General features: G+C 40.4%; 1 protein-coding gene across 5 annotated transcripts in view; it reads right to left on the reverse strand.

Annotated features, from left to right (window-relative positions):
• fer1l4 (fer-1 like family member 4) overlaps positions 1 to 27,227 on the reverse strand; it is a 407,998-nt gene that overhangs the window by 85,960 nt on the left and 294,811 nt on the right. For all 5 annotated transcript variants that reach the window (XM_063040941.1, XM_063040940.1, XM_063040943.1 and 2 more), the window contains exon 35: positions 22,136 to 22,246. In XM_063040941.1, coding sequence (XP_062897011.1) covers positions 22,136 to 22,246 — 111 coding nt within the window. The remainder of the gene's footprint in view (positions 1 to 22,135; positions 22,247 to 27,227) is intronic.

A 27,227-nucleotide genomic window follows, 5' to 3' on the forward strand; every position in this document is an offset into this window, starting at 1 on the left:
TTATTGTCTCCTACCTGTTTCTTTTTTGAAACCTTATTATAATACTTTAATACTGCTCTACCATGGCTGGGAAAAGAACAAAAGCTTCTGCGAAAGAAAGGGAAACAGAAGATGAATCCCCAGCCACTTTGGATTCAATCAGTGACTTCCTTAAAAGGCAAAAATTGGAATTTTCTGAAGAGTTTCAACGACTTAATGGCAAATTGGATATAATCCAACAAACCTTAACTGAGCATGAGAACCAAATTCAGGAAAATACTGCAAAGCTGGTGACACTTGAAGAGGATGTTGAAGATACAATTAAACTCTGCAAAGAGTTATCCTTATCCAATGAAAAAATGATGAAAAGGATTATCAATCTAGAAAATAGTAACAGGAGAAATATTCTAAGTTTTCATGAATTTCATATTAAGGACCTTTTAATTTGCCATACCCGTCAACAAGGAATGATAGCTTTCCATGGTTACAAGGTCAGATTTGTGGAGGACTATTCGCCTGAAGTTATGGCTGATTGTATGAAATATCATGAAGTTATGTCGGAACTTTACAATAAAGGATTTAAACCATCCCTTCAGTTTCCCACCCATCTGAGTATTGATTTGAAGAATGGATTGCAAAAAAGAATAAAGTCGGTTGAAGACCCAAAAGAGTTTCTGAAGGTTGAAGTCTAAAACTGTTATATTTCTTATTTGATCAATTTTTTCTTCTGTTAATATGAATTTGAAATAAGTTTTCAATAAGCTTACATTTTGGCTGTTCATATATTGTTTTCTGTTACTTTTTTTGATACTTTTTTATTATATCCCTTTTTGAGGCTTTATTTTAATATGGCTTTCTCTGAATTTGTTTAAATTGATCCTTTTATATTTTTGAATACTGAGTTATTTTTCTTTTTATGTTGTCTCTTGGTAGGGACATAATAGACCTTGAAGGACCAGAGTTTCTGTCAACAGGATTTTTTGGGGAGGGAACTTTTTAGTTGTTAGCTCGTTGACTGTCTATTGGTCTGGCCAGATCTTTTAATTACATGAGGATTTGTATTTAAAATGGTTCGAAATATTAACTTATTTAGTTTGAATGTGAAAGGGCTGAATCACCCCATTAAATGGAACAAAGTGTTTGCTTATATTAAAAAATTAAAAGCACCCATTATTTTCTTACAAGAAACACACATACGCAGCTGTGATAGCTTACGTTTTTTACTTGGTGGAAGGACATACAATTCCATTCTTCGTTTAATGCAAAATCATATGGAGTTTCGATTTTTGTAGATGATACAGTTTCCTTTGCTCAGCATGAAGTTGTTTCGAATCCTAATGGTCGTTTTGTTATTGTATCAGGGAGTTTAGACAGTAAATTGATTGTTTTTGCTAATGTATATGCCCCCAACATAGACGATCCAGGATTTTTTGAACATCTATTTTCATTTCTGCCAGATTTGTGTACTTACTCTCTTGTGATGGGAGGAGATTTTAACTGTTGGTTAGATCCAGGATTAGATCGCTTGTCTGTCAAACCAGCCACACTTAATAAATCAGCTTTGTTTACCCAATCCTTTCTAACTAAATGTAGTATAGTTGATGCTTGGCGTTTTCTTCATCCGACGGACAGGGAGTATTCTTTTTTCGCTCAAGTCCATCATTCTTTTACCAGGATTGATTATTTTTTTATTGACAGTCAAATGATTCCATTGGTTCGACCGATTGAATATAAAGAGATTGCTATTTCTGACCACTCTCCTGTACTTCTATCTCTAAATCTTCCTGGTCCTATCCCTGTGAGTAGATTTTGGCGATTTAGTTTAACTCTGTTATCTGATGAGGACTTTATAAAATTTATAGAGAATCAAATTACTTTTTTTTGAAGAAAATACGTTGGAAGAGACGTCTAGTCTTATTATATGGGATACTTTTAGAGCATATATCCGGGGTCAAATTATTTCTTACACTGCAAACATCATTAAAAAAGTTAACAAAGGGAGAAATGAACTAGCTAATCAGTTAAAACAACTGGACCATAAATATGCTTTGGTACCTGATCCTGAAATATATAAGAGATGTATTGAAACCAAAACTAAATATGATCTTCTTTTAACGTATCCAATTGAAAGCCATTTTTCAAAAAATAGAAGTCAATTTTATGTTCACGGAGATAAAACTGGTAAGCTACTGGCTAATCAATTGAAGCCGTTTATAGCCAAGCGACAAATTAAAGAAATACATTAAATTAATGGAGACATGACAACTGACCACTTTGAAATTAATGACACTTTTAAGGAATTTAATTCCAAATTGTATAGTTCTGACTCTGTTAATGACAATATTGCAATGAATAATTTTTAGATCAATTAAATATTCCTAATCTTTTCATAGATGATCGTAGGAAATTGGATCAACCTATCTCCCAGGAGGAAATTGCTCAGGCTATACGAGAATTCTGGGAAATCCCCAGGACCCGATGGATTCTCTGGAGAGTTTTATAAGGCTTTTTCCTCTTTGCTTATACCACATTTTTTTATGTTCTACCCTTACAGACTCCTTTAAGGCAGGAAGATTACCAGAGTCTTTTTACAAAGTTTCCATTTCGCTTATTCTCAAAAAGAATAAGAATCCTACTGAATGTTCTTCGTATAGACCTATCGCTTTACTCAATTTTGATACTAAAATTTTTTCTAAAGTGTTGGCTCGCAGACTTGAAAATCAGAATGTGTGATACCTTTGGATGCGGAGAAGGCCTTTGACAGAGTTGAATGTAATTATCTTTTTACATCCTTAGAAAAATTTAATTTAGGACCTAATTTTATTCATTGGATTAAATTATTTATTTCCCTCCGCTTGGGTTCTTACTAATCTTCAGAATTCTAAACCCTTTAAACTCCAATGTGGGACTAGACAACGTTGTTCTTTGAACCCTCTGCTTTTTGATTTGGTATTAGAACCCTTTGCAATTGCTTTTCAAGAGTCTAAAGAGATTACTGGTATTTTAAGGAGAGGTACTATTCATAAAGTGTTGCTCTATGCTGATGACTTATTGCTTTTTATATCTGATGTTACAACCTCTTTAACATTTGTGTTCCATTTACTGACTAATTTTAGTCAGATCTCAGGATAAAAATTAAATTTACATAAGAGTGAACTGTTTCCTTTAAACAATTTAATACCAACTGATATTAACCTTCCTTTTAAAATTTTAAGAAAACAATTTACATATTTAGGAGTAACAATTACTAAGAATTATAAAGATTTATTTAAGGAAAATTTTTTAACTTTAATGAATTATGTTAAAAACACATTCTAATTGGTTGCCTCTTTCTTTATCACTGACTGGCCGAATTAATTCTATTAAAATGAATATCTTCCCTAAATTTATATACCTTTTTCAAGCTGTGCCTGTTTTTATTCCTAAATCTTTTTTTGACTCTTTGGATTCAATTCTTTCTTCCTATATATGGAAGAATAAAAAACTTCGAATAAATAAAGTTCACCTTCAAAAAACCAAACAGAATGGAGGCTTTGCCTTATCCAATTTTAGGTTATATTATTGGGCAGTTAATATATGAAATATTACGTTCTGGATATATTACAGTAACCACGAGAATTGTCCTATATGGGTCTCTTTGGAAGTCAACTAATTTTCCATTATTTCTTTACTTGGATCCTCACTTCCTTTATCTTTAAGTAAACTAATGGACAATGTGGTGGTCAAACATACTTTGAGGATTTGGTTACAGTTTAGAAAACATTTTGGTTTATTGAGATTCTCCCTCTCGAGTCCCATCTTTTCTAATTGTTTTTTAAACCATCTTTAATTGACTTATCTTTTAAAGAATGGGATAGATTGGGTATTAAATGATTTCAGGATTTGTTTAATGGAGGGAACCTCTCTTCTTTTGTGCAACTTTCAATGAAATTTAACCTTTCCAATACCCACTCTTTTTGATACTTACAGATTAGAGATTTTTTAAGATCTCAATTACATACATTTCCTACGAGTCCAGATAAGAATATAATAGATACAATTTTTAATCTGAAACATTTTGACAATGGTTCAATATCTTACATTTACAGTCTGCTGTTGGGTCTGAAAAAGGTCTCTTTAGATAAAATTAAAGGAGACTGGGGAAAGGATTTACAGATTTTCATATCTGAAGAGAGTTGGAAGATTATTTTAAAATTGACTAATTCTTCATCATTATGTGCTTGTTATTCTCGATTACAATTCAAAGTGGTACATAGAATTCATATGTCTAACGAGAAGCTCTCTCGTTTCTACACAGATATTTCCCCTTACTGTGATAGATGTACTAATGGAATGGCTGCACTAACTCATATGTTTTGGACATGTCTGAGCCTTGAAAAATTTTGGAAAGATGTATTTCAAACTTTTTCTGTACTTTTCAATGCTATTTTTAAGCCTAATCCCTTGGCTGACATGTTTGGTATTGCTGAGTATAGTGTTACAAAACTGAAGCCATCTAATTTGCGGGTATTGGCCTTTATGTCTCTTATGGCCAGGAGGACAATCTTGCTCAAGTGGAAGGAGACCGCCCCGCCCACTCATGTCAATGGCTATCTGATGTTATGTTATGCCTTGATCTAGAGAAGGTTCGTTGTTCGATTTCTGATTCTAAACATGATATTCTAATGTTATGGGGACACTTTGAGTTATTTTCATAATCTTTGAACCGTTATTAAAGGATGGGTCTGAGCCATTATTATTATAATATTATATGGTAAGGTATTTTATTTCTTCTCTTTTTTTGACCAACCAGCTCATTTTGGTAGTGGGGGTAAATTTTTTAAAAATAAAATGTAATTATTTTATTTTATTTCATTTCATAATTCAATCTCTTTTTTCTACATGATTGATTTGGAATATGGGATACTGTGATCATATTACTATGATTTAAATGTAATGTAATTCGTATCACTTACTTGCATCCTTATGAATTTTGTATTTGTATTCATGCAATTTATATAACATTACTAAAAATATTAAAAGAGAGTATTTAATCTTCAGATGACCTTGTTTACACTATCAGAGCCCAGCCTCTCTCCAGCTTCATGAGCTTTTTATCGCTTTTCACCTCTGATGAAAGATCTTCCGAAGATGCAACCCAACGTTCAGTACTTCAGTACATCCAGTATTTTTTGCTTTTGTTTTAGTTTTCCAGCATTTGCAGCTTTTTTTTAATCTTCACTCAATCGCCATCTTCATCGTGATTCTCATGTGAAAGTACTCATTGATACATAAACTATCTATTTACTTTTCTGTATATTGCTTATTCATTGTTCAGGATATGGCTAATGCCATCAAGGGCCCCATTTTTTTGTCCATCCCTATTTGTTCTCAAGAAGCTAAGACCATAAGACCAGATAGGAGCAGAAATAAGCCATTTGGCCCATTGAGTCTGCTCCACCATTTCATCACGGCTTAACCAGTTTTCCTCTCAGTCCCAATCTCTTGCCTTCTCTCCATATCCCTTCATGCCCTGACCAATCAAGAATCTATCAGCCTCTGCCTTAAATATACATAAAAACCTGGCCTCCACAGTTGCCTGTGGCAAAGAATTCTACAGATTCACTGCTATCTGGCTAAAAAAAAGTATTCCTCATCTCCATTCTAAAAGCACTCTATTCTGAGGCTGTGTCCTCTAGGCTTAGACTCTCTAACCATAGGAAACAGCCTCTCCACATCCACTCTATTAAGGCCTTCCACCATTTGATAGGTTTCAATGAGGTCACTCTCATTCTTCTGAATTCTAGTGAGTACAGGCCCAGAGCCATCAAATGTTCTTAACATGACCAGCCATTCAATCCTAGAATCATTTTCATAAAGCTCCTTTGAATCTTCTCCAATTTCAGCACATCCTTTCTAAGGGGCCCAAAGCAGTTCACATTACTCCAAGTGAGTCCTCACAGGTGCTTTCCAAATTCTCAACATAGAAATTAACAGCACATTACAGGCCATTCAGCCCCCAATGTTGCGCCAACCATCTAACCTACTCTAGAAGCTGCCTAGAATTTCCCTAGCATATAGCCCTCTATTTTTCACAGCTCCATGTACCTATCTACGAATCTCTTAAATGAAGTATTGTACCTGCCTCCACCACCATCACTTGCAATGCATTCCATCCACCCACCACTCTCTATGTGAAAAACTTACCTCTGACGTCCCTTCTGTACCTACTTCCATTAAAACTATGCCCCTCATGTTTAGCCATGTTAGCCCTGGGAAAAAGCCTCTGGATATCCACATGATCAAATCCTCTCATCATCTTATGCACCTCTATCAGCTCACCTCTCATTCTCCATCGCTCTAAGGAGAAAAGGCCAAGTTTACTCAACCTATTCTCAGAAGACACACTCTCCAATCCAGGCAACATCCTTGTAAATCTCCTCTGCACTCTCTCTATAGTATCCACATCCTTCCTGTAATGAGGTGACTAGAACTAAGCACAGTACTCCAAGTGGAGTCTGACTAAGGTGTTATACAGCTGTAACATTACCTCATGGCTCTTGAACCCAATCCCATGGTTGATGAAGGCCAACATACCATACATCTTCTTAACAACACTGTCAACCTGTGAAGAAGCTTGGAGTGTCCTAGGGACATGGACCCCAAGATCTCGCTGATCATCCGCTGAGAGTCTTATCATTTAAATTAAATTCTATCATCAAATTTGACCTACCAAAATGAACCACTTCACGTTTAGAGAAACACAGAAGCATCGAAAACCTATAGCATAATACAGGCCTTTCGGCCCACATTGCTGTGCCAAACACGTACTTACTTCAGAAAGTACTAGGGTTACGCATAGCCCTCTATTTTTCTAAGCTCCATGTACCTATCCAGGAATCTCTTAAAAGACCCTATTGTATCCGCCTCCACCACCATCACTGGCAGCCCATTCCACCCACTCACCACTGTTTGCGTCAAAAACTTACCCCTGACATCTCCTCTGTACCTACTTCCAAGCACCTTAAAACTGTGCCCTCTCGTGTTATCCATTTCAGGCTTGGGGAAAAGCCTCTGAATATCCACACCATCAATGCCCCTCATTATCTTATACACGTCTATCAGGTCACCTCTCATCCTCTGTCGCTCCAAGGAGAAAAGGCCAAATTCACTCAACCTATTCTCATAAGGCATGCTCCCCAATCCAGGCAACATCCCTGTAATCTCTCTGCACACTTTCTATAGTTTCCACATCCTTCCTGCAGTGAGGCAACTGTACTCCAAGTGGGGTCTGACCATGGTCCTATATAGCTGCAACATTACCTCTCAGCTCTTAAACTCAGTCCCATGGTTCATGAAGGCCAATGCACCAAATGTCTTCTTAACCACACAGTCAATCTGTGCAGCAGCTTTGAGTGTCCTATGGACTTGGACCCCAAGATCCCTCTGATCCTCCACACTGCCAAGAGTCTTACCATTAATACAATATTCTGCTATCATATTTGACCTACCAAAATGAACCACCTCACACTTATTCAGGTTGAACTCCATCTGCCACTTCTCAGCCCAGTTTTGCATCCTATTGATGTCCCACTATAACCTCTGACAGCCCTGCACACTATCCACAACACCCCAAAACTTTGTGATATCAGCAAATTTACTAACCCATCCCTCCACTTCCTCATCCAGGTCATTTATAAAAATCACGAAGAGAATGGGTTCCCAGAGCAGATCCCCGAGGCACTCCACTGGTCACCGACCTCCACTCAGAATATTACCCGTCTACAATCACTCTTTGCCTTCTATGGGTGAGCCAATTCTGGATCCACAAAGCAAGGTCCCCTTGGATCCCATGCCTCCTTACTTTCTCAATAAGCCTTGCATAGGGCACCTTATCAAATGCCTTGCTGATATCCACATACACTACACCTACTGCTCTTCCTTCATCAATGTGTTCAGTCACATCCTCAAAAAATTCAGTCAGGCTCGTGAGGCATGATCTGCCTTTGACAAAGCCAGCTGACTATTCCTAATCATATTATGCCTCTCCAAATGTTCATAAATCCTGCCTCTCAGGATCTTTTCCATCAACTTACCAACCACTGAAGTAAGACTCACCGGTCTATAATTTCCTGGGCTATCTCTACTCCCTTTCTTGAATAAGGGAACAACATCTGTAATCCTCCAGTCCTCTGGAACCTCTCCCGTCCCATTGATGATGCAAATATCGTTGCCAGAGGCTCAGCAATATCCTCCCTTGCCTCCCACAGTAGCCTGGGGTACATCTTGTTCGATCCAACTTATCCAACTTGATGCTTTCCAAAAGCTCCAGCACATCCTCTTTCTTAATGTCTATATGCTCAAGCTTTTCAATCTGCTGTAAGTCATCCCTACAATTGCCGAGATCCTTTTCCATAGTGAATACTAAAGGAAAGTATTCATTAAGTACCTCTGCTATCTCCTCCGGTTCCATACACACTTTTCCACCGTCACACTTGTTTGGTCCTATTCTCTCATGCCATATCCTCTTGCTCTTCAAATACTTGTAGAATGCCTTGGGGTTTTCCTTAATCCTGCTCGTCAAGGCCCTTCTGGCCCTTCTCATTTCAATCTTAAGATCCTTCCTGCTAGCCTTATAATCTTTTAGATCTCTATCATTACCTAGTTTTTTTGAGCCTTTTGTAAGGTTTTCTTTTCTTCTTGACTAGATTTACAACAGCCTTCGTACACCATGGTTCCTGTACCCTCACATCCTTCTTCTGTCTCATTGGAATGTACTTATACAGAATGCCACCCAAATATCCCCTGAACATTTGCCACATTTCTGCCGTACATTTCTCTGAGAACATCTGTTCGCAATTTATGCTTCCAAGTTCCTGCCTGAGAGCTTCATTATTTCCCCTTACTCCAATTAAACACTTTCCTAACTTGTCTGTTCCTATCCCTCTCCAATGCTATGACCAGGTTCATTTCCCATTACCAGATCAAGTACAGCCCCTCCTCTTGTAGGCTTATCTACATATTGTGTCAGGAAAACTTCCTGAACACACCTAACAAACTCCACCCCATCTAAACCCCATGCTCTAAGGAGATACCAATCAATATTTGGGACATTAAAATCTCCCACCATGACAACCCTGTTATTATTACATCTTTCCAGAATCTGTCTCCCTATCTGCTCCTCAATGTCCCTGTTACTATTGGGTGATCTATAGAAAACACCCAGTAGAGTTATTGATTCCTTCCTGTTTCTAACTTCCACCCACAGAGACTCCGTTGACAGTCCCTCCATGGCTTCCTCCTTTTCTGCAATCATGACATTATCTCTGATCAACAGTGCCATGCCCCCAGCTCTTTTGCCTCCTTCCCTGTCCTTTCTGAAAGATCTAAAGCCTGGCAGTTGAAATGCATTCATGCCCCTGAGCCATCCAAGTCTCTGTAATGGCCACAACATCATAGCTCCTTATTATAGCAACTTATCTGGGTTGAACTCCATCTGCCGCTTCTCAGCCGAGTTTTGTATCCTGTCAACGTCTCGCTGTAACTTCTGACACCTGTCCTGACTATCCACAACTTCCCCAACCTTTGTGTCATCAGCAAACCTACTAACCCACCCTTCTACTTCCTCATCCAAGTCATTTATAAAAATCACAAAGAGGAGGAGTCCCAGAACAGATCCCTGCGGAACACCACAGGAGGACTGGTCATCATCCTCCATGCAGAATATGAATCATCTACAACCACCTTCTGTGGGCAAGCCAATTCTGAATCCACAAAGCAAGGTCTCCTTGGATCCCATGCCTCATTACTTTCTGAATGAACCTTTCTTATCAAATGCCTTTCTGAAATCCATATACACTACATTCACTGTTCTACTTTCATCAATGTGTTTTGTTACATAGAAGCATAGAAAACCTACAGCTCAATACAGGCCTTTTGGCCCACAATGCTGTGCTGAACATGTACTTAATTTAGAAATTACCTAGGGTTACCCATAGCTCTCAAAGTATTCATTCAGGCTGATAAGGAATGACCTGCTCTTGACAAAGCCATGCTCACTATCCCTAATCAGATTATGTCTCTCCAAATGCTCATAAATCCTGCCTCTCAGGATCTTCTCCAACAACTTGCCCACCACTGAAATAAGACTCACTGGTATACAACTTCCTAAGTTATTCCCACCCCCTTTCTTGAACAAGGGAACAACATTTGCAACCTTCCAATCCTCTGGTCCCAATTGATGATGCAAAGATTATCACCAGAGGCTCAACAACCTCCTTCCTTGCTTCCCACAGTAGCCTGGGGTATATCTCACCTGGTCCTGGCGACTTATCTAACTTAATGCTTTTCAAAAGCTCCAACACATCCTCTTTCTTAATGCCTATATACTCAGGCATTTCAGTCCACTGTAAGTCATCCCCAGAATTGTCATGGTCCTTTTCATTGGTGAATACTGAAACAAAGTATTCATTAAGTACCTCCGCTACCTCCTCAGACTGCATACACACGTTTCCACTATCACAGCTGATTGGTCCTATTCTCACATGGTTCATCCTCTTGCTCTTGTAGAATGCCTTGGGGTTTTCCTTCATCCTGCTCACCAAAGCCTTCTCATGAGCCTTTCTGGCTCTCCTAATTTCATTCTTGAGCTCCCTCTTGGCTTCCTTGTAATTTTCTTGAACTCTATCAGTACCTAGTTTCTTGAACTTTTTGTAAGCTTTTGTTTTCCTCTTAACTAGATTTTCCACAGCCTTTGTACACCATGGTTCTTTTACCCTACCATCCTTTCCTTTCCTCATGCAAGTACTCCCTAAACATTTACCACATTTCTGCCATGCATTTCCCTGAGAACATCTGCTTCCAATTTATGCTCTGAAGTTCCTTCCTAATACTATCAATAACCACCTACCCCAATTAAATGTTTTCCCAAATCATCTGCTCCTTTCCCTTTCCAGGGCTATGGTAAAGGAAATAGAGTTGTGATCACTACCTCTAAATTGCTCTCCCACTGAGAGATATGACACCTGACCAGGTTAATTTCCCAATACCAGATTAAGTACAGCTTCTCCTTGGGTTAGCTTGTCTACATATTGCATCAAAAAACTTTCCTGAACACACCTAACAAACTCCACTCCATCTAAACCCCTTGTTCCAAGGAGATGTCAGTCAATATCTGGAAAGTTAAAATCTCCCATCACAACAACTATTATTATTGCACCATTCCAGAACCTACCTCCTTATCGACTCCTCGATGTCCCTGTTACTACTGGGGGGACATTAACATTATACATATTACATATTATTAACACTATATACTTGCTTTTATATTCTTGTCCTCTTGAAATAAACGTTAACATCACCGCAGACTCAACTTGCAAATTAATCTTTTATGGAATCCTGCACAAGAACTCCTAAATCCTTTTGCATCTCAGTTTCTTGTACCTTCTCTCTACTTAGAAAATATTCAACCCTTTAATTTCTTCTACCAAATTGCATGACCATGAAATTCCGGACGCTGTATTCTATCAGCCACTTCTTTGCCCATTCTCCTAATCTGTCTCAGTCCTTCTGTAGCCTCTCTACTTACTCAAAACAAAACTTATCTTCATATCATCTGCAAACTTTGCAACAAAGCCATCAATTTCCTCATCCAAATCATTGACATATAATGAAAATGAATGTGTCCCAACACAGATCACTGTGGAAGAACACTAGTCACCAGAAGCCAACCAGAAAAGGCTCCTTGATTCCCACTCCTTGCCTCCTGCCAATCAGCCACTGCTTTATCTATACTAGAATCTTTCCTGTAATACCATGGGCTCATAGCTTGTTAAACAGCCTCATTTGGCACCTTGTCAAAAGCTTCTGAAAATCCAAATACACAATTCTCCTTTGTCTATCCTGCTTCCTATTTCTTGAATTCCAAAATATTTGTTTGGCAAGATTTTCCCTTTTGGAAACCATGCTGACTACAGCCTAATTCATCATGTGCCTCCAAGTACCCTGAGACCTCATTGATAATAATCGACTCCAAAGATTACGACCCTGGAGATCCTTTTTCTCAGCAATCTACCTCGCTCCCTAAAATCTCTCTTCAGCACCTTCTCACATTGTTTTCCTCTGTCATTGTTGCCAATATGTAGCAAGTCTTCTGGCTGCACACCCTCGCCCTTGAGAGTGCTATGGACCTGAAGTGAGACGTCCCTGATCCTGGCACCAGGGAGGCAACATAGAATCTGGATGTCTCTATCGCAGCCACAGAACCTTCTCTGACTCAGGAAATCTCCTATCAACACTGCAGTCCGTTTCAACCCTCTGCCCTTCTGAGCCACAGCATCAGACTCAGTCACAGAGATCCAGACATTGTGGCTCCCCCCGGTAGGTTATCCCCCTCAATAGTATCTAAAGTTATATACTTATTATTGAAGAAAGTGCCCACAGGTGTACTCTGCACTGGCTGTGCATTTCCCCTCCTTCTCCTGACAGTCACCCAGTTTCCTGACTCTTGCAACCTAGGGGATGACTATCTCCCTGTCACCTCCTCATTCTCCTGTATGAAGCAAAGGTCATCAAGCTGCAGCTCCGGTTCCTTAATATGTCCTTTCAGGAGTTGCAGCTCCAGCCGCCTGGTGCAGATGTGTTTATCCGTGTGATTGGAGGTCTCCCAGACTTCCCACATCCCGCACAGAGTACAAAACACTGCTCCTGGAGCCATTGTCACTAAAGTATTATGCCCTAACAGGGAAGGATAAACAAATAAGAACAAACAGAGAGGAACTTACAAGATACTTTACCCCCCCTAAGCCTGATGCGCCAAAGCCACTCTAAATACTGTCTCACTCAAAGGAATGGCCACACCACTTGCACCTGTGCTATTTTTATTGGCTTTTTCTAATGAATCTCTCTTGCTGATTAGTTGCTCCTTATCTCAGAGAAAATGCCGCAAAGCTCTGCCTTTAAAATCTCGATCACTGTCCTGAGTGAAAGCTAGCTGTTTCTATGCATTCCCTGCACTGAATGTCCAACTCAGAGAAATTTGACATGAAGCTCTGCTTATTAAGTCTTCAACTCAAACCTGACTGAACGGTAGCTCTTTCTACACACTGCCTCCTGCTGATTGGTCACTCCTCAACTCAGAGAAACTGCCGTGAAGCTCCACCTTTAAAATCTTCAAAAGTTGATGGTGAAACACCTGAAATAGCTGCCGTCCTTTTGGTAAAGGCATTCTTACAGTGCTTGTGTAGGGAATTGTAAGTTATTGACCTAGAAATGAAGACCTGCTGCTATGACTGGGTGGTATCGAGCTGCTTCAACACCATCACTCAGTTGGTTGAACTCCTCATCTTAAAAAAGTTGAGTAGAGTTTAAGGAAATCTTGTTTAAGGTCAAAGGTGTAGCTATGGGAACTCGCACGGGCCCAGGCTTCTCCCGACTTGAGAGAGATGGGGTACTGTCTTTCTTTGTTCGACTCAGGGCAACTTTCTAACTTCTTCCAGCTCAGCTACATTCTGTACTCATGCAGATCTCCAAAATGCCATTATGTCTGCAGCCAGTAGCCACCCTGCTCTCATCTCTGACTCTTTCCTTCCTTTTCTGGGCCTCTCCTCCTCCATTTCCAACAAGCCCTCAGGCTAACATTACAGCACAGATGTCTACAAAGTTGTTCCAAACTATTAAATCTGTAATAAAATGCCCAATTCAACTAATCCCTTCTACTTACATAATATCCATATTCTTCCTTTTCCTGCACATTCATGTGCCTATCAAAGTTCCTGTTGAATGCCTCTGTTGTATTAGTCTTCACCACTCTGTAAAAATACTTGCCCTTCCATAGCTATACCTCCATTATACTTCCTCCTACCTTTCTATTATAAGGATTCCATTCCACCTTCTCAGTTCCTCCATCTCCAAACCAATTATGGATAATTATGGATAAGGATAGGTCTGGTCATCGAGTTGAGGTTCTAAATTGGAGAAGGGCCAATTTTGTGGAAAGGAGAAGGGATCTAGGAAGAATGGATTGGGATAAATTATTTTCTGGCGAGGATGTGTTCAGTAAGTAGAAGGCCTTCAAAGGCGAAATTTTGAGAGTGCAGAGTTTGCATGTTCCTGCCAGGATTAAAGGCAAAGTTAACAGGCATGGGGAACCTTGGTTTTCAAGGGTATTTGCGATCTAGTTAAGAAAAAGAGAAAAGTGTATAGCAGGTATAGGCAACAAAAAACAAATGAGGTACTTGAAGAGTATAGAAATAGAAAATGTAAAAAAATACTAAAGAAGGAAATCAGGAAGGCAAAAAGAAGACATGAGGTTGTTTTGGCAGATAATGTGAAGGTAAACCCGAAGGGTTTCTACAAATATATTAAGAGTAAAAGGATAGTAAGGGACAAAACTGGCCCCTAGAAGATCAGAGTGGTCGTCTGTGTGTGGAGACTCACAAGATGGGGAGATCTTAAACAGTTTTTTTGCATCAGTACTTACTAAGGAAACTGGCAGAGTGTATATGGAAGGAAGGGAAATAAGCAGCAGTGTCATGGAACATATAGAGAGTAAAGAGGAGGAGGAGCTTGCTGCCTTACAGCGAATAAAAGTAGATAAATCCCCCGGGCCTGACATGATATTTCCTCGGACCTTAAGAGAGACTAGTGTAAAAATTGCAGGGGCCCTGGCAGAAATACTTAAAATGTCCTTAGACACCAGTGTGGTGCCAGAAGACTGGAGGGTGGCTCATGTTGTTCCGTTGTTTAAAAAAGGCTCTGAAAGTAAACCAATTAATTACAGGCCGGTGAGCCAGACATCAGTAGTAGGTAAATTATTGGAAAGTAGCCTGAGAGATTGGATATGCAAGTATTTGGACAGCCAAGGGCTGATTAAGGATAGTCAGCATGTCTTTGTGCACGGTAGATCGTGTTTAACGAATCTTGTAGTGTTTTTCGAGGAAGTTACCAAGAAAGTAGGTGAAGCAAAGTCTGTGGATGTTGTCTACATGGACTTTAATAAGGCCTTTGACAAGGTCCCACATGGGAGGTTAGTTCAGAAGGTTCGGACACTAGGTATCCATGGAGAGGTTGTAGACTGGATTCGAAATTGGCTGTGTGGGAGAAGACAGAGTGGTAGTGGATAATTGCTTCTCAGCCTGGAGGCCTGTGACTAGTGGTGTGTCCCAGGGATCTGTGCTGGGACCATTGTTGTTTGTTGTCTATATCAATGACCTAGATGATAATGTGGTAAATTGGATCAGCAAGTTTGCTGATAAAACTAAGACTGGAGGCGTTGTGGACAGCGAGGAAGGCTTTCAAAGCTTTCAGAGGGATCTGGACCAACTGGAAAAATGGGCCAGAAAATGGCAGATGGAATTTAATGCAGACAAGTGTGAGGTGTTGCATTTTGCAAGGACAAATCAAGGTAGAACATACACAGTAAATGGTAGGGCACTGAGGAGTGCAGAGGAGCAAAGGGACCTGGGAATTCAGATACATAATTCCCTGAAAGTGGCGTCACAGGTAGACAGGGTTGTAAAGAAGGCTTTTGGCATCCTGGCATTTATAAATCAAAGTACTGAGTATAGGAGTTGGGATGTTATGGTGAGGTTGTATAAGACATTGGTGAGGCCAAATTTGGAGTATTGAGTGCAGTTCTGGTCAATAGACAATAGACAATAGGTGCAGGAGTAGGCCATTCGGCCCTTCGAGCCAGCACCGCCATTCACTGTGATCATGGCTGATCATCCACTATCAGTATCCAGTTCCTGCCTTATCCCCATATCTTTGATTCCGCTATCTTTAAGAGCTCTATCCATCTCTTTCTTGAAAACATCCAGAGACTTGGCCTCCACAGCCCTCTGGGGCAGAGCATTCCATATATCCACCACTCTCTGGGTAAAAAAGTTTTTCCTCAACTCCGTTCTAAATGGCCTACCCCTTATTCTTAAACTGTGGCCTCTGGTTCTGGACTCATCCATCAGCGGGAACATGCTTCCTGCCTCCAGCGTGTCCAATCCCTTAATAATCTTATATGTTTCAATAAGATCCCCTCTCAGCCTTCTAAATTCCAGAGTATACAAGCCCAGTCGCTCCAATCTTTCAACATATGACAGTCCCGCCATCCCGGGAATTAACCTTGTGAACCTATGCTGCACTCCCTCAATAGCAAGAATGTGCTTTCTCAAATTTGGAGACCAAAACTGCACACAGTACTCCAGGTGTGGTTTCACCAGGGCCCTGTACAGCTGCAGAAGGACCTCTTTGCTCTTATACTCAATTCCCCTTGTTATGAAGGCCAGCATGCCATTAGCTTTCTTCACTGCCTGCTGTACTTGCATGCTTGCTTTCAGTGACTGATGTACAAGAAAACCTAGATCTTGTTGTACTTCCCCTTTTCCTAACTTGACTCCATTTAGATAATAATCTGCCTTCCTGTTCTTACCACCAAAATGGATAACCTCACATTTATCCACATTAAACTGCATCTGCCCACTCACCCAGCCTGTCCAAGTTACCCTGCATTCTCATAACATCCTCCTCACATTTCACACTGCCACCCAGCTTTGTGTCATCTGCAAATTTGCTAATGTTACTTTTAATTCCCTCATCTAAATCATTAATATATAATTGTAAACAGCTGCGGTCCCAGCACTGAACCCTGCGGTATCCCACTGGTCACTGCCTGCCATTCCGAAAGGGACCCGTTAATCGCTACTCTTTGTTTTCTGTCAGCCAGCCAATTTTCAATCCATGTCAGTACCCTGCCCCCAATACCATGTGCCCTAATTTTGCCCACTAACCTCCTATGTGGGACTTTATCAAAGGCTTTCTGAAAGTCCAGGTACACTACATCCACTGGCTGTTCCTTGTCCATTTTCATAGTTACATCCTCAAAACATTCCAGAAGATTAGTCAAGCAGGATTTCCCCTTCGTAAATCCATGCTGACTCGGACCGATCCTGTTACTGTTATCCAGATGTGTCGTAATTTCATCTTCTATAATTGGCTCCAGCATCTTTCCCACCACCGATGTCAGGCTAACTGGTCTATAATTCCCTGTTTTCTCTCTTCCTCCCTTCTTGAAGAAAGGGACAACATTAGCCACCCTCCAATCCACAGGAACTGATCCTGAATCTATAGAACATTGGAAAATGATTACCAATGCATTCACAATTTCTAAAGCCACCTCCTTAAGTACCCTGGGATGCAGACCATCAGGTCCCGGGGATTTATCAGCTTTCAGACCCAAAAGTCTATCCAACACCATTTCCTGCCTAATATAAATTTCCTTCAGTTCATCCATTACCCTAGGTCCTTTGGCCACTATTATATCTGGGAGATTGTTTGTGTCTTCCCTAGTGAAGACAGATCCAAAGTACCTGTTCAACTCGTCTGCCATTTCCTTGTTCCCCATAATAAATTCACCTGTTTCTATCTTCAAGGGCTCAGTTTTGGTCTTAACTATTTTTTTCCTTTTCACATACCTAAAGAAGCTTTTACTATCCTCCTTTATAGTCTTGGCTAGTTTACCTTCATACCTCATTTTTTCTCCGCGTATTGCCTTTTTAGTTACCTTCTGTTGCTCTTTAAGAGTTTACCAATCCTCCGGCTTCCCACTCATCTTTGCTATGTTATACTTCTTCTCTTTTATTTTTATACTGTCCATTACTTCCCTGGTCACCTAACTATAGGAAGGATATCAGTAAGATTGAAAGAGTGCAGAGAAGATTTACTAGGATGTTGCCAGGTCTTCATGAGTTGAGTTACAGGGAAAGATTGAACAGGTTGGGACTTTATTCCTTGGAGTGTTGAAGAACGAGGGGGGATTTGATAGAGGTTTACAAAGTTATGAGGGGTATAGACAGAGTAAATGCCAGTAGGCTCTTTCCACTTAGATTAGGAGAGATAAATACAAGAAGACATGGCTTTAGGGTGAAAGGGGAAAGGTTTAGGGGGAACATTAGGGGGAACTTCTTCACTCAGAGTGGTGGGAGTGTGGAACAAGCTGCTATCTGATGTGGTAAATGTGGGCTCACTCTTAAGTTTAAAGAATAAATTGGATAGATACATGGATGGGAGAGGTCTGGAGGGTTATGGACTGGGTGCAGGTCAATGGGACTAGCAGAATAATGTTTCGGCATAGACTAGAAGGGCCGAATGGCCTGTTTTCTATGCTATAGTGTTCTATGGTTCTGTTCTAATTGCTCTAATGGTGGGACATTCAGCACAGATGCCTCTGAAATGTCTTCATTTTTCCTTAACTGTGGGTGTCCTCCACTACAGTGAACAGTCTTTGACCATGTCTTTCCTGCACTTTTGCTCTTCTCCCCTCTCATCACTGACAGATCAAGAACAGTTTCCCTTGACCTTCGCTTCACTCCCAGGGTAGCAGGATTGACAAAGGAGAATCAGTCAATATTGTGTACTCGGATTTTCAGAAGGCCTTTGACAAGGTGCCACACATGAGGCTGCTAAACAGCTTAAGAGCCCATGGTATTATAGGAAAGATTCTAGTGTGGATAAAGCAGTGGCTGATTGGTAGGAGGTAAAGAGTGGGCTGCCGGTGACTAGTGATATTCCACGGGGACCGATTCTTTTAACATTAATGATTTGGATGATGGAATTGATAGCTTTGTTGCAAAGTTTGCAGATGATACGAAGATAGGTGGAGGTGCAGGTAGTTTTGAGGAAGTAGAGAGTCTGCAGAAGGACTCAAGGCAGGTTAGGAAAATAAGCAAAGAAGTGGCAGAAGGAATAGAATGTAGGGAAGAGTATGGTCATGCATTTTTGTAGAAAAATAAAAAGGTCGACTATTTTCAAAATGGAGAGAGTATCCCAAAAAACCGAGGGGCAAAGGGAATTGTGAGTCCTTGTGCAGGATTCCCTAAAGGTTAATTTGCAGGTTGAGTCTGTGGTGAGGAAGGCAAATGCAATGTTAGCATTCATTTTAAGAGGGCTAGAATATAAAATCAAGGCTATAATGTTGAGACTTTATAAAGCACTGGTGAGGCCTCACTTGGCGTATTAAGAGCAGTTTTGATCCCCTTATCTTAGAAAGTATGTCCAGGATTAAACATCTTGTCATTTCAAGCATTCACTAGAATTCAGAAGAATGAATGAGGGGTGATGTAATTATAACCAATCAAATGGTGAAAGGCCTTGATGGAGTAGATGTGGAGAGGATGTGTCCTATAGTGTGAGAGTCAAGACCAGAGGACACAGTCTCAGAATAGAGAGGCAACCTTTCAGAATGGAGATGAGGAGATACTTCTTTAGCAGAGAGTGTTGAATCTGTTGAGCTGTGGAGGCCAAATCGTTATATATATTTAAGGCAGAGGTTCAAAGTTCAAAGTAAAATTTATTATCGGAGTACAAACATGTCACCATATATAACCCTGAGATTCGTTTCCTGCCGGCCTACTCAGCAAATCTATAGAATAGTAACTGTAAACATCAGGAATTATAAACTATAAGCAAACTGTGCAAATACAGATATAAATTCTTCATTGGTCAAGGCATGAAGAGATATCGGGAAAGGCAGGAGACTGGGACTGATTGGAAAATTGAATCAGCCAAGATGAAATGTCGGTGCAGGCACAAGGGGCCAAATGGCCTAATTTTGCTCCTATCTTAGAGATCATAAGAACTTAATGGTCTTGTGGTATGGGTATAAAAGCAGAGGTTTCAGATACAAGAGTGATAACTCTCTTCAGAGATCTACCATCACAAGGAAGAACCCCCACACCAGGGGCTGGGAGAAGAAAGGATCAATCGTCTGGCCAATTTCAGTGTTATAAATTGGAAAAGTGGTCTAAGTGAGTAATTCACTAAATGTACTCAGAATAATTTCACATCCTGAATGCTTTATAGTGAATTAAAATATTGTTCCAAATGCTTTATGTGGTCAGACAGGAGCTGCAGCTGAACACATTCCCATAGAGACAGTCAACAGGGGCATTTGAGATGTCTCTCATCTCCCACACCCTGCAGGAAGAACATCCACTGTCTTGACTTTCATATCCTTAATCAGCCTCTGCTAGTACAACAGAAAGAGAAGGGAAAAATGGTTATTTTAGAAAACCTGCACTACACTACAATAACCTGCACTTTTGCCACTGTTCAAAGTAAATTTATTATTAAAGTAATATATGTCACCGTATACAACCCTGGGATTCATTTTCTTGTGACCAAGAAACACAATAGAATCAATGGAACTCCTTACACAACAGACTTATACCTTTTAATTTCTGCTGCCGTTCACTTCATCACAATTTGTTTCCTCTGTCCTTCACAATTTTCTGACATTTTAATACCCAAACATCTTGAACAATGTAACGATAGAGGACTGTAAGATTGCAAGTGTCACTCCACACTTTAAGCGAGGAAGGCAAAAGAAAGGAAATTATAGGCCAGTTAGTGTATCAACAGTGGTTGGGAAAGTGTTGGAGTCTATTATTAAGGATGAGGTTTTGGGTACTTAAAGATAAAATAAGTCAAAGCCAGCATGTTTTCCATAAAGGGGAATCTTGCCTGACAAATCTGATAGAGTTCTTCGAGAAAGTAATGAGCAGGGTGGACAAAGGAGAGGCAATGGATGTCATTTACTTGGATTTTCAGAACACACGAACACAAGATATAGGAGCAGGAGTAGGCCATCTGGCCCATCGAGCATGCCCCACCATTCAATAAGATCATGCCTGATCTGTCCGTAAACTCAGCTCCATCTACCTGCCTTTTCCCCCTAACCCTTAATTCCCCTACTATGTAAACTCCTATCTAACTGCGAAAAAGCCTCAACTGCTTCCCTGGGCAGAGAATTCCACAGATTCACAGAAGGCATTTGATAAGGTGCCACACATGAGGCTGCTTAACAAGATAAAATCCTATGGTGATACAGGAAAGATACTGGCATGGATAGAGGAATGGCTGACAAGCAGGAGACAGCGAGTGGAAATGAAAGGGGCCTCTTCTGGTTGGTTGCCGGTGACTAGCAGTGTTCCTCAGGGGTCAGTATTGATCCCACTACTTTTCACATTATTTGGATAATGGAATTGATAGCCTTGTGGCAAAGTTTGTGGATGATACAAAGATAAGTGGAGGGGTAGGCAGTGCTGAGGAAGCTATGGGATTGCAGCAGGACTTAGATGAACTGGAAGAAGGGGCTAAAAAGTGGTTGATAGAATACAGTGTTGGGAAATGTATAATAAATTTTGGTAAAAGCAATAATAGTGCAGACTATTATATAAATGGGGAGTTGATTCAAACATCAGAGATGCAGAGGGACTTAGGAGTCATCGTGCAAAACTATAAGGTTAATTTACAGGTTGAGTCTGTGGCAAAGAAGGCAAATTCAATGTTGGCACTTATTTCAAGGGGAATAGAATATAAAAGCAAGGAGGTAATGCTGAGCCTTTATAAGACACTAGTCAGGCTGCACTTGGAGTATTGTCAACAGTTTTGGGCCCCATATCTCAGAAAGGATGTGTTATCGTTGGAGAGAGTCGAGAGAAGGCTCACAAGGGTGATTCCGGGAATGAAGGGGTTAACATATGAGGAGCATTTGGCAGCTTTGAGCCTGTACTCACTGGAATTTAGAAGAATGCTGGGAAACCTACCAAATGTTGAAAAGACTACATAGGGTGGATGTGGAGAAGACTTTTCCTATGGTGGGGATATCCCGAACTAGAGGTCACGGCCTTAAAGTTGAGGGGTGGCCTTTTAAAACAGAGGTAAGGAGGAATTTGTTTTAGCCAGGAAGTGAATCTGTGGAATGCTCTGCCACAGACTGTGGTGAAGGCTAAGGTTGATCGTTTCCTGATCATAGGGCATCAAACGATATTGCAATAAGGCAGGTGTATGGGGTTGAGTGGGATCCAGGATCAGCCATGATGGACTGGCGGAGCCGACTTGATGGGCTGAATGGCCTAATTTTGCTCCTATATCTTATGGTCTTATGGTTAACAATCCCTCTTCACGGATGCTACCTAACTTGCTGAGAACATGAAGCAGTTTCTACTTTGTAAAATAAGTTAAGATTTCAGCATCTACAATGGTCTTCTTTTGTAACTTACTATTTTTGGCTTTTTTTTTAGTAAATTAACTGAAAGTTAAATGACTGCAGAAACAGATGAAAAAGGCTGTTACTATATCAAGCTCAATATCTCTAAGAGAAAACTTCTATGAAAAGTTTACTCACTTTCACGATGTAAACCCTGACAAGAACTTTGACTGGTCTGTTAGTTGGTTTTCCCTGTAGTATCTTAAAACTAGATTCCACTTCATCACTTGGGTAGATTAGGAGGGATCCCTGGCAAAGTAAAAATAAATACAATTAAATAAAATGAATGAGCAGCACATTTTTTTATCTTCTACAACTCTGCTGTTTAAAATATTGTTGGATAAAAATGTTGGTTAATTAGTAAGTTTGCAGACAACATAAAAGTTCATCTGAGTTATAGGTAGTGGGAAGGTTAGAAATATGGGTGGAAAAATGGCAGCTGGAGTTTAAGCAACAAACCCAAAATGCTGGTGGAACGCAGCAGGCCAGGCAGCATCTACAGGAAGAGGTACAGTCGACGTTTCGGGCCGAGACCCTTCGTTAGGACTAACTGAAAGAAGAGCTAGTAAGAGATTTGAAAGTGGGAGGGGGAGGGGGAGATCCAAAATGATAGGAGAAGACAGGAGGGGAGGGATGGAGCTAAGAGCTGGAAAGTTGATTGACAAAAGGGATACAAGGCTGGAGAAGGAAAAGGATCATGGGACAAGAAGCCTAGGGAGAAATAAAGGGGGAGGGGAGCCCAGAGGAAGATGGAGAGCAGGCAAGGAGTTATAGTGAGAGGGACAGAGGGAGAAAAGAGAGAGTTTAATCTGGACAAGTGTGAGGTGTTACACTTTGAAAGGTCAAAGGTAAGAAGAAAGTATGCAATAAATATCAGGAACCTTTGGGACACTGGTGAATCTTAGGGTGCAGGTCTATAGCTCTCTTAAAGATAAAATAAAGATACAACTTGTAAAGTAGGTGGACAGAATGCTTGCCCTCGTGAGTCAGGGCATTGAGTATAAAAGTCGGGAAGTCAAATTGCACCTGTATAAATCTTTGTTTAGGCCACATTTAGAGTATTGTGTGCAGTTCTGTTTGCCTCTAAACAGAAATCATGTGGAGGCTTTGGAGGGGATGCAGAAGAGGTTCACCAGGATATGGCATGGATTAGAAAGTAATAGCTATCAGGATAGCATGGACAACCCTGGGACTAGGGTGAAGGTGCTTGATAATAGTATTGTATGAAATTGTGAGAGACATTGATAAGGTTGAGAATCAGTGTCTCTTTCCCAAATAGATGACCATACATTTAAGGTGAGATGGGGGACATTTAAAGAAGACTTTGAGGCAAGTTTATTTGTTTACGCAGAGTGGTAGGTGCTGAAATGCTCTACCAGGAGAGGTATTGAAGTAGATATTAATAGTAATAATCAAAAGGGATTTAGCCAAGCAGGGAATGGAGGAATATGGATCGGGTAAGGTTAAATAGAAATCATAATGGGCACAGACATTGTATTCCTGTGCTATACTGCTCTATGTTGTATAAACAGTAAATAATTGAGGGCCAAGAAGCAACCTCTCAGGGACTGCACTAGTTATATTAACCCATTTTATTAAGTCCACTTGCGGAGCAGACGCGATGGGCCGAATGGCCTACTTCTGCTCCTTTGTCTTGTGATCTTGTGATATCCTTACAACATGAAAATGTGCCATTTATTCTGACTCTCTGTTTTCTGTGAGACTGCCAGTTTTCAATCCATACCAACACACTTCTTCCAGTACCAACTTATGCTTCTTGTGCAGTACTTTGTCAAATGCCTTCTGGAAATTTAAATACACTATCTCTTCTTGATCTGCTATTAGGGAATGAGACAGGACAGGTGACAGAAGTTTGTGAAGGGGAACGAATGCTTTACATTTAGTGATCACATCGTCATCAGTTTCAAAGTAAATATGCAACACGATACGTCTGGTCCTCAGGTTGTGGTTCCAAATTAGAGAAAGGCCGATTTTGATGACATCAGAAAGGATCTGGCAAGTGTGGATTGGAACAGGCTGTTTCTGGCAAAAGTGTTCTTGGTAAGTGGGAGGCCTTAAAAAGGGAAATTTTCAGAGTACAATGACTCTCAAGATGAATCTACATGGACTTTAACAAGGCATTTGATAAGGTCCCACATGGAAGCTTGATGAAAAAGGTTCAGTTGATCGGTATTCAAGATGAGGTTGTAAATTGGATTGGACATTGGCTTTGTGGGAGAGGCCAGAGAGTGGTAGTAGATGGTTGCCTCTCTGAGTGGAGGCCTGTGACTAGTGAAGTACATCAGGGATCAGTGCTGAGTCTTTGTTGCATTCTATATCAATGATTTGAGGGATAATGTGGTCAACTGGATCAGTAAATTTGCAGATGACACTAAGATTGGGGGTGTAATGGACAGCGAGGAAGGCTATCATGGCTTGCAAAGGGATCTGCATCAGCTGGAAAAATGGGCTGAAATATGGCAGGTGCAACTTAATGCAGACAAGTGTGAGGTTTTGCACTTTGGAAGGACCACCAAAGGTAAGTCTTACACAGTGAACGATAGGGCACTGAGGGGTGTGGTAGAACAAAGAGATCTGGGAATACAGCTCCCAAATTCATTGGAAGTTGTGTCACAGGTAGATAGGGTTGGAAAGAAAGCTTATGGCACATTGGCCTTTATAAATCAATCTCTTGAGTATAGGAGATGGGGTGATATGTTGAAGTTGTATGAGATGTTGTTGAGGCCTAATTTGGAGGATTGTGTGCAGTTTTGGTCACTACAGGTAACTACAGGAAAGATGTAAACAAGGTTGAAAGACTACAAAGAACATTTACAAGGATGTTGCCGGGTCTGGAGGACCTGAATTATAGGGAAAGATTGAATAGGCTAGGACTGTATTCCTTAGAACGTAGAAGATTGAGAGGAGATTTGATAGAGGTGTACACAATTATGAGGGGTATAGACAGGGTTAACGCTAGCAGGCCTTTTCCACTGAGGTTGGGTAGGACTACAGAGGTCATGATTTAAGGATGAAAGGTGAAAAGTTTAAGGATAACATGAGGAGAAACTTCTTCGTTCAGAGGGTCATGAGAGTGTTGAATAAGTGTCAGCACAAGTGGTGCATGTGAGCTTAATTTCAAAGTTTAACATAGGTTTAGATAGGTACATGGACAGTAGGGGTTTAGAGGGTTATGGTCCTGGTACAGGTCGATGGTAATAGGCAGCTGAAATGGTTTCAGCATCAGCTCCCACTTTGTCACAATGGTTCTCTCAAGTGATGCTACGTCTTAGTTTGGAGAAAATTAGAAGTCGAACCTTTGAACCTTTATTTGATTTTGAGAAAAGATGGGGCTCATTTGCTTGTTATTATCATTTGAGTTAATTGATATAATTTTTCCACGATCTAATTGTAAATTCTTTTAGTATATTTTCTTTTCTTGCTGGTGGTTTGATGTTTATTTTTAGAAGCTTTTTGTATGACGCATGGCTCCGGGGTTGTACACCTAATGGGTTCTCTTTTTTTTCTCACTTTCCTGCTTAGTAGGTTTTTTTTGTTATCACAAAATTTTGTTTTCAATCTTTAAGATGATGGTTTTTTTGAGGCATTCTAAGTGTTGTTACTTCGATGTACTCATGTTATTTTTCCTATATATATATACAATAAAAAGATTTGAAAGGAATGGTTTCAGCATGTATTAGAGGGGTCAAAGGACCTGTTTCTATACTTCTCTATGAATCTGACTCTAAAGCTTGTATGTGCCTATCAGAATAAAAGGTAAAGATGACAGGTGTAGGGAACCTTGGTTTTCAAGACATATTCCAGCCCTGGTGTAGATAACAAGGAGGTGCATAGCTGGTATGGGCATGTAGGAACATGTGAGTTGCTTACAGATATAAGAAATGCAAGAAAACAATTAAGAAATAAAACAGGGGGGCTAAAAGAAGGCAGGAGTTTGCTCTAGCAGATAAGGTAAAGGAGAATCTGTAGATCTGTTAAGAGCAAAAGGATTGCAAGGGACAAAATTGCTCCTCTAGAAGATCGGGATGGTAATCCATGTGTGGAGCCAAAACAGATGGGGAAGATCTTAAATAGTTTTTTGCAGCTTTATTTACTCAGGAGATGGACACAGAGTCTATAGAAGTGAGGCAAAATAAAATCATTTGAAAACCTTTTAATAGCTGTTTAGTGGTGATTCTTATACATTTGTTGATGAACAGGAATCATAGAATTATTCCAATAGGTGCCAATTAGCTCATCTAATCATCCATTATGCAGGTAATGTGCAACATGTCAGTATGAGGAACAAAGGCCGCAACCCTATAAAAATAAATTCCACATCAGTCAAATACATTTTTTTTCATTGTTGGTAGTATGTTAGACAGGTGGCAGGGTTTGAGATACGTCTCCACCAAAGGAGATGTAAGGCACTCCTTCCCTCCACTAGCCTGCAGGGGACCCATGGGAAAGGACCCGATCAAGGTCATGTGAAGCCATGGGATCAGGTGGTGAATGGTCATATGAGCAACAGGTTCATAACACAATTCTGGTTATGTGACCACTGACACCAACAGACAATCTCTAAAAAGTATTGATAATGGCTGGGGTCTCCCATCTTGCAAAGACACTGCCCAGAAGGCAATGCCAAACCACTCCTGTAGAAAAGTTTGCCAAGAACAGTCATGATCATAGATAAGACCATGATCACCCACGTCATAGGGCAAGGCAGATAATATTGATGATGACCTTGTTAGAAAGAAATCATACACTACATGGATTTTTCTATCCTCCAGTTTACGCCTTTCACAATCTTACTTTTAAGTTTGATTTAGGGCCATTATCAAAGTCTGCTCACAAATGGGTATAGTGTGTAAAGTATTTGTGTGTGCTGTTCTTTTAAACAGCCTTGCTGTAAAACACCCTTAGATTTTATAATCCTCAGCCTGGTTTTTACACTGCTGCGAAGTCCTTCTTACATTTGCCGTCTTCAGCTTAGCATGCATTCAATTCATGCTTTGCTTTCTGCTTTGGCCAAGTTTGGTTGCAAAGCCTCCTTTGTCATCAGAAACTGTGCTTTTTTCTGCCTTGATGCATGCATGAGAATTGCCCCTCAGTCTCTCTCTCTTTCTCTTACTCTCTCTCTCTCCCTCTCTCTTCTAGTTTTCTCTCACTCACTCTCTACCTCTCTTTCTTCCTCCCTCCCTCACCCCACCCTACATCTGCCCTAAGA

Source organism: Mobula hypostoma, chromosome 2 (assembly GCF_963921235.1).
Source record: "Mobula hypostoma chromosome 2, sMobHyp1.1, whole genome shotgun sequence".
NCBI lineage: Eukaryota > Metazoa > Chordata > Chondrichthyes > Myliobatiformes > Myliobatidae > Mobula > Mobula hypostoma.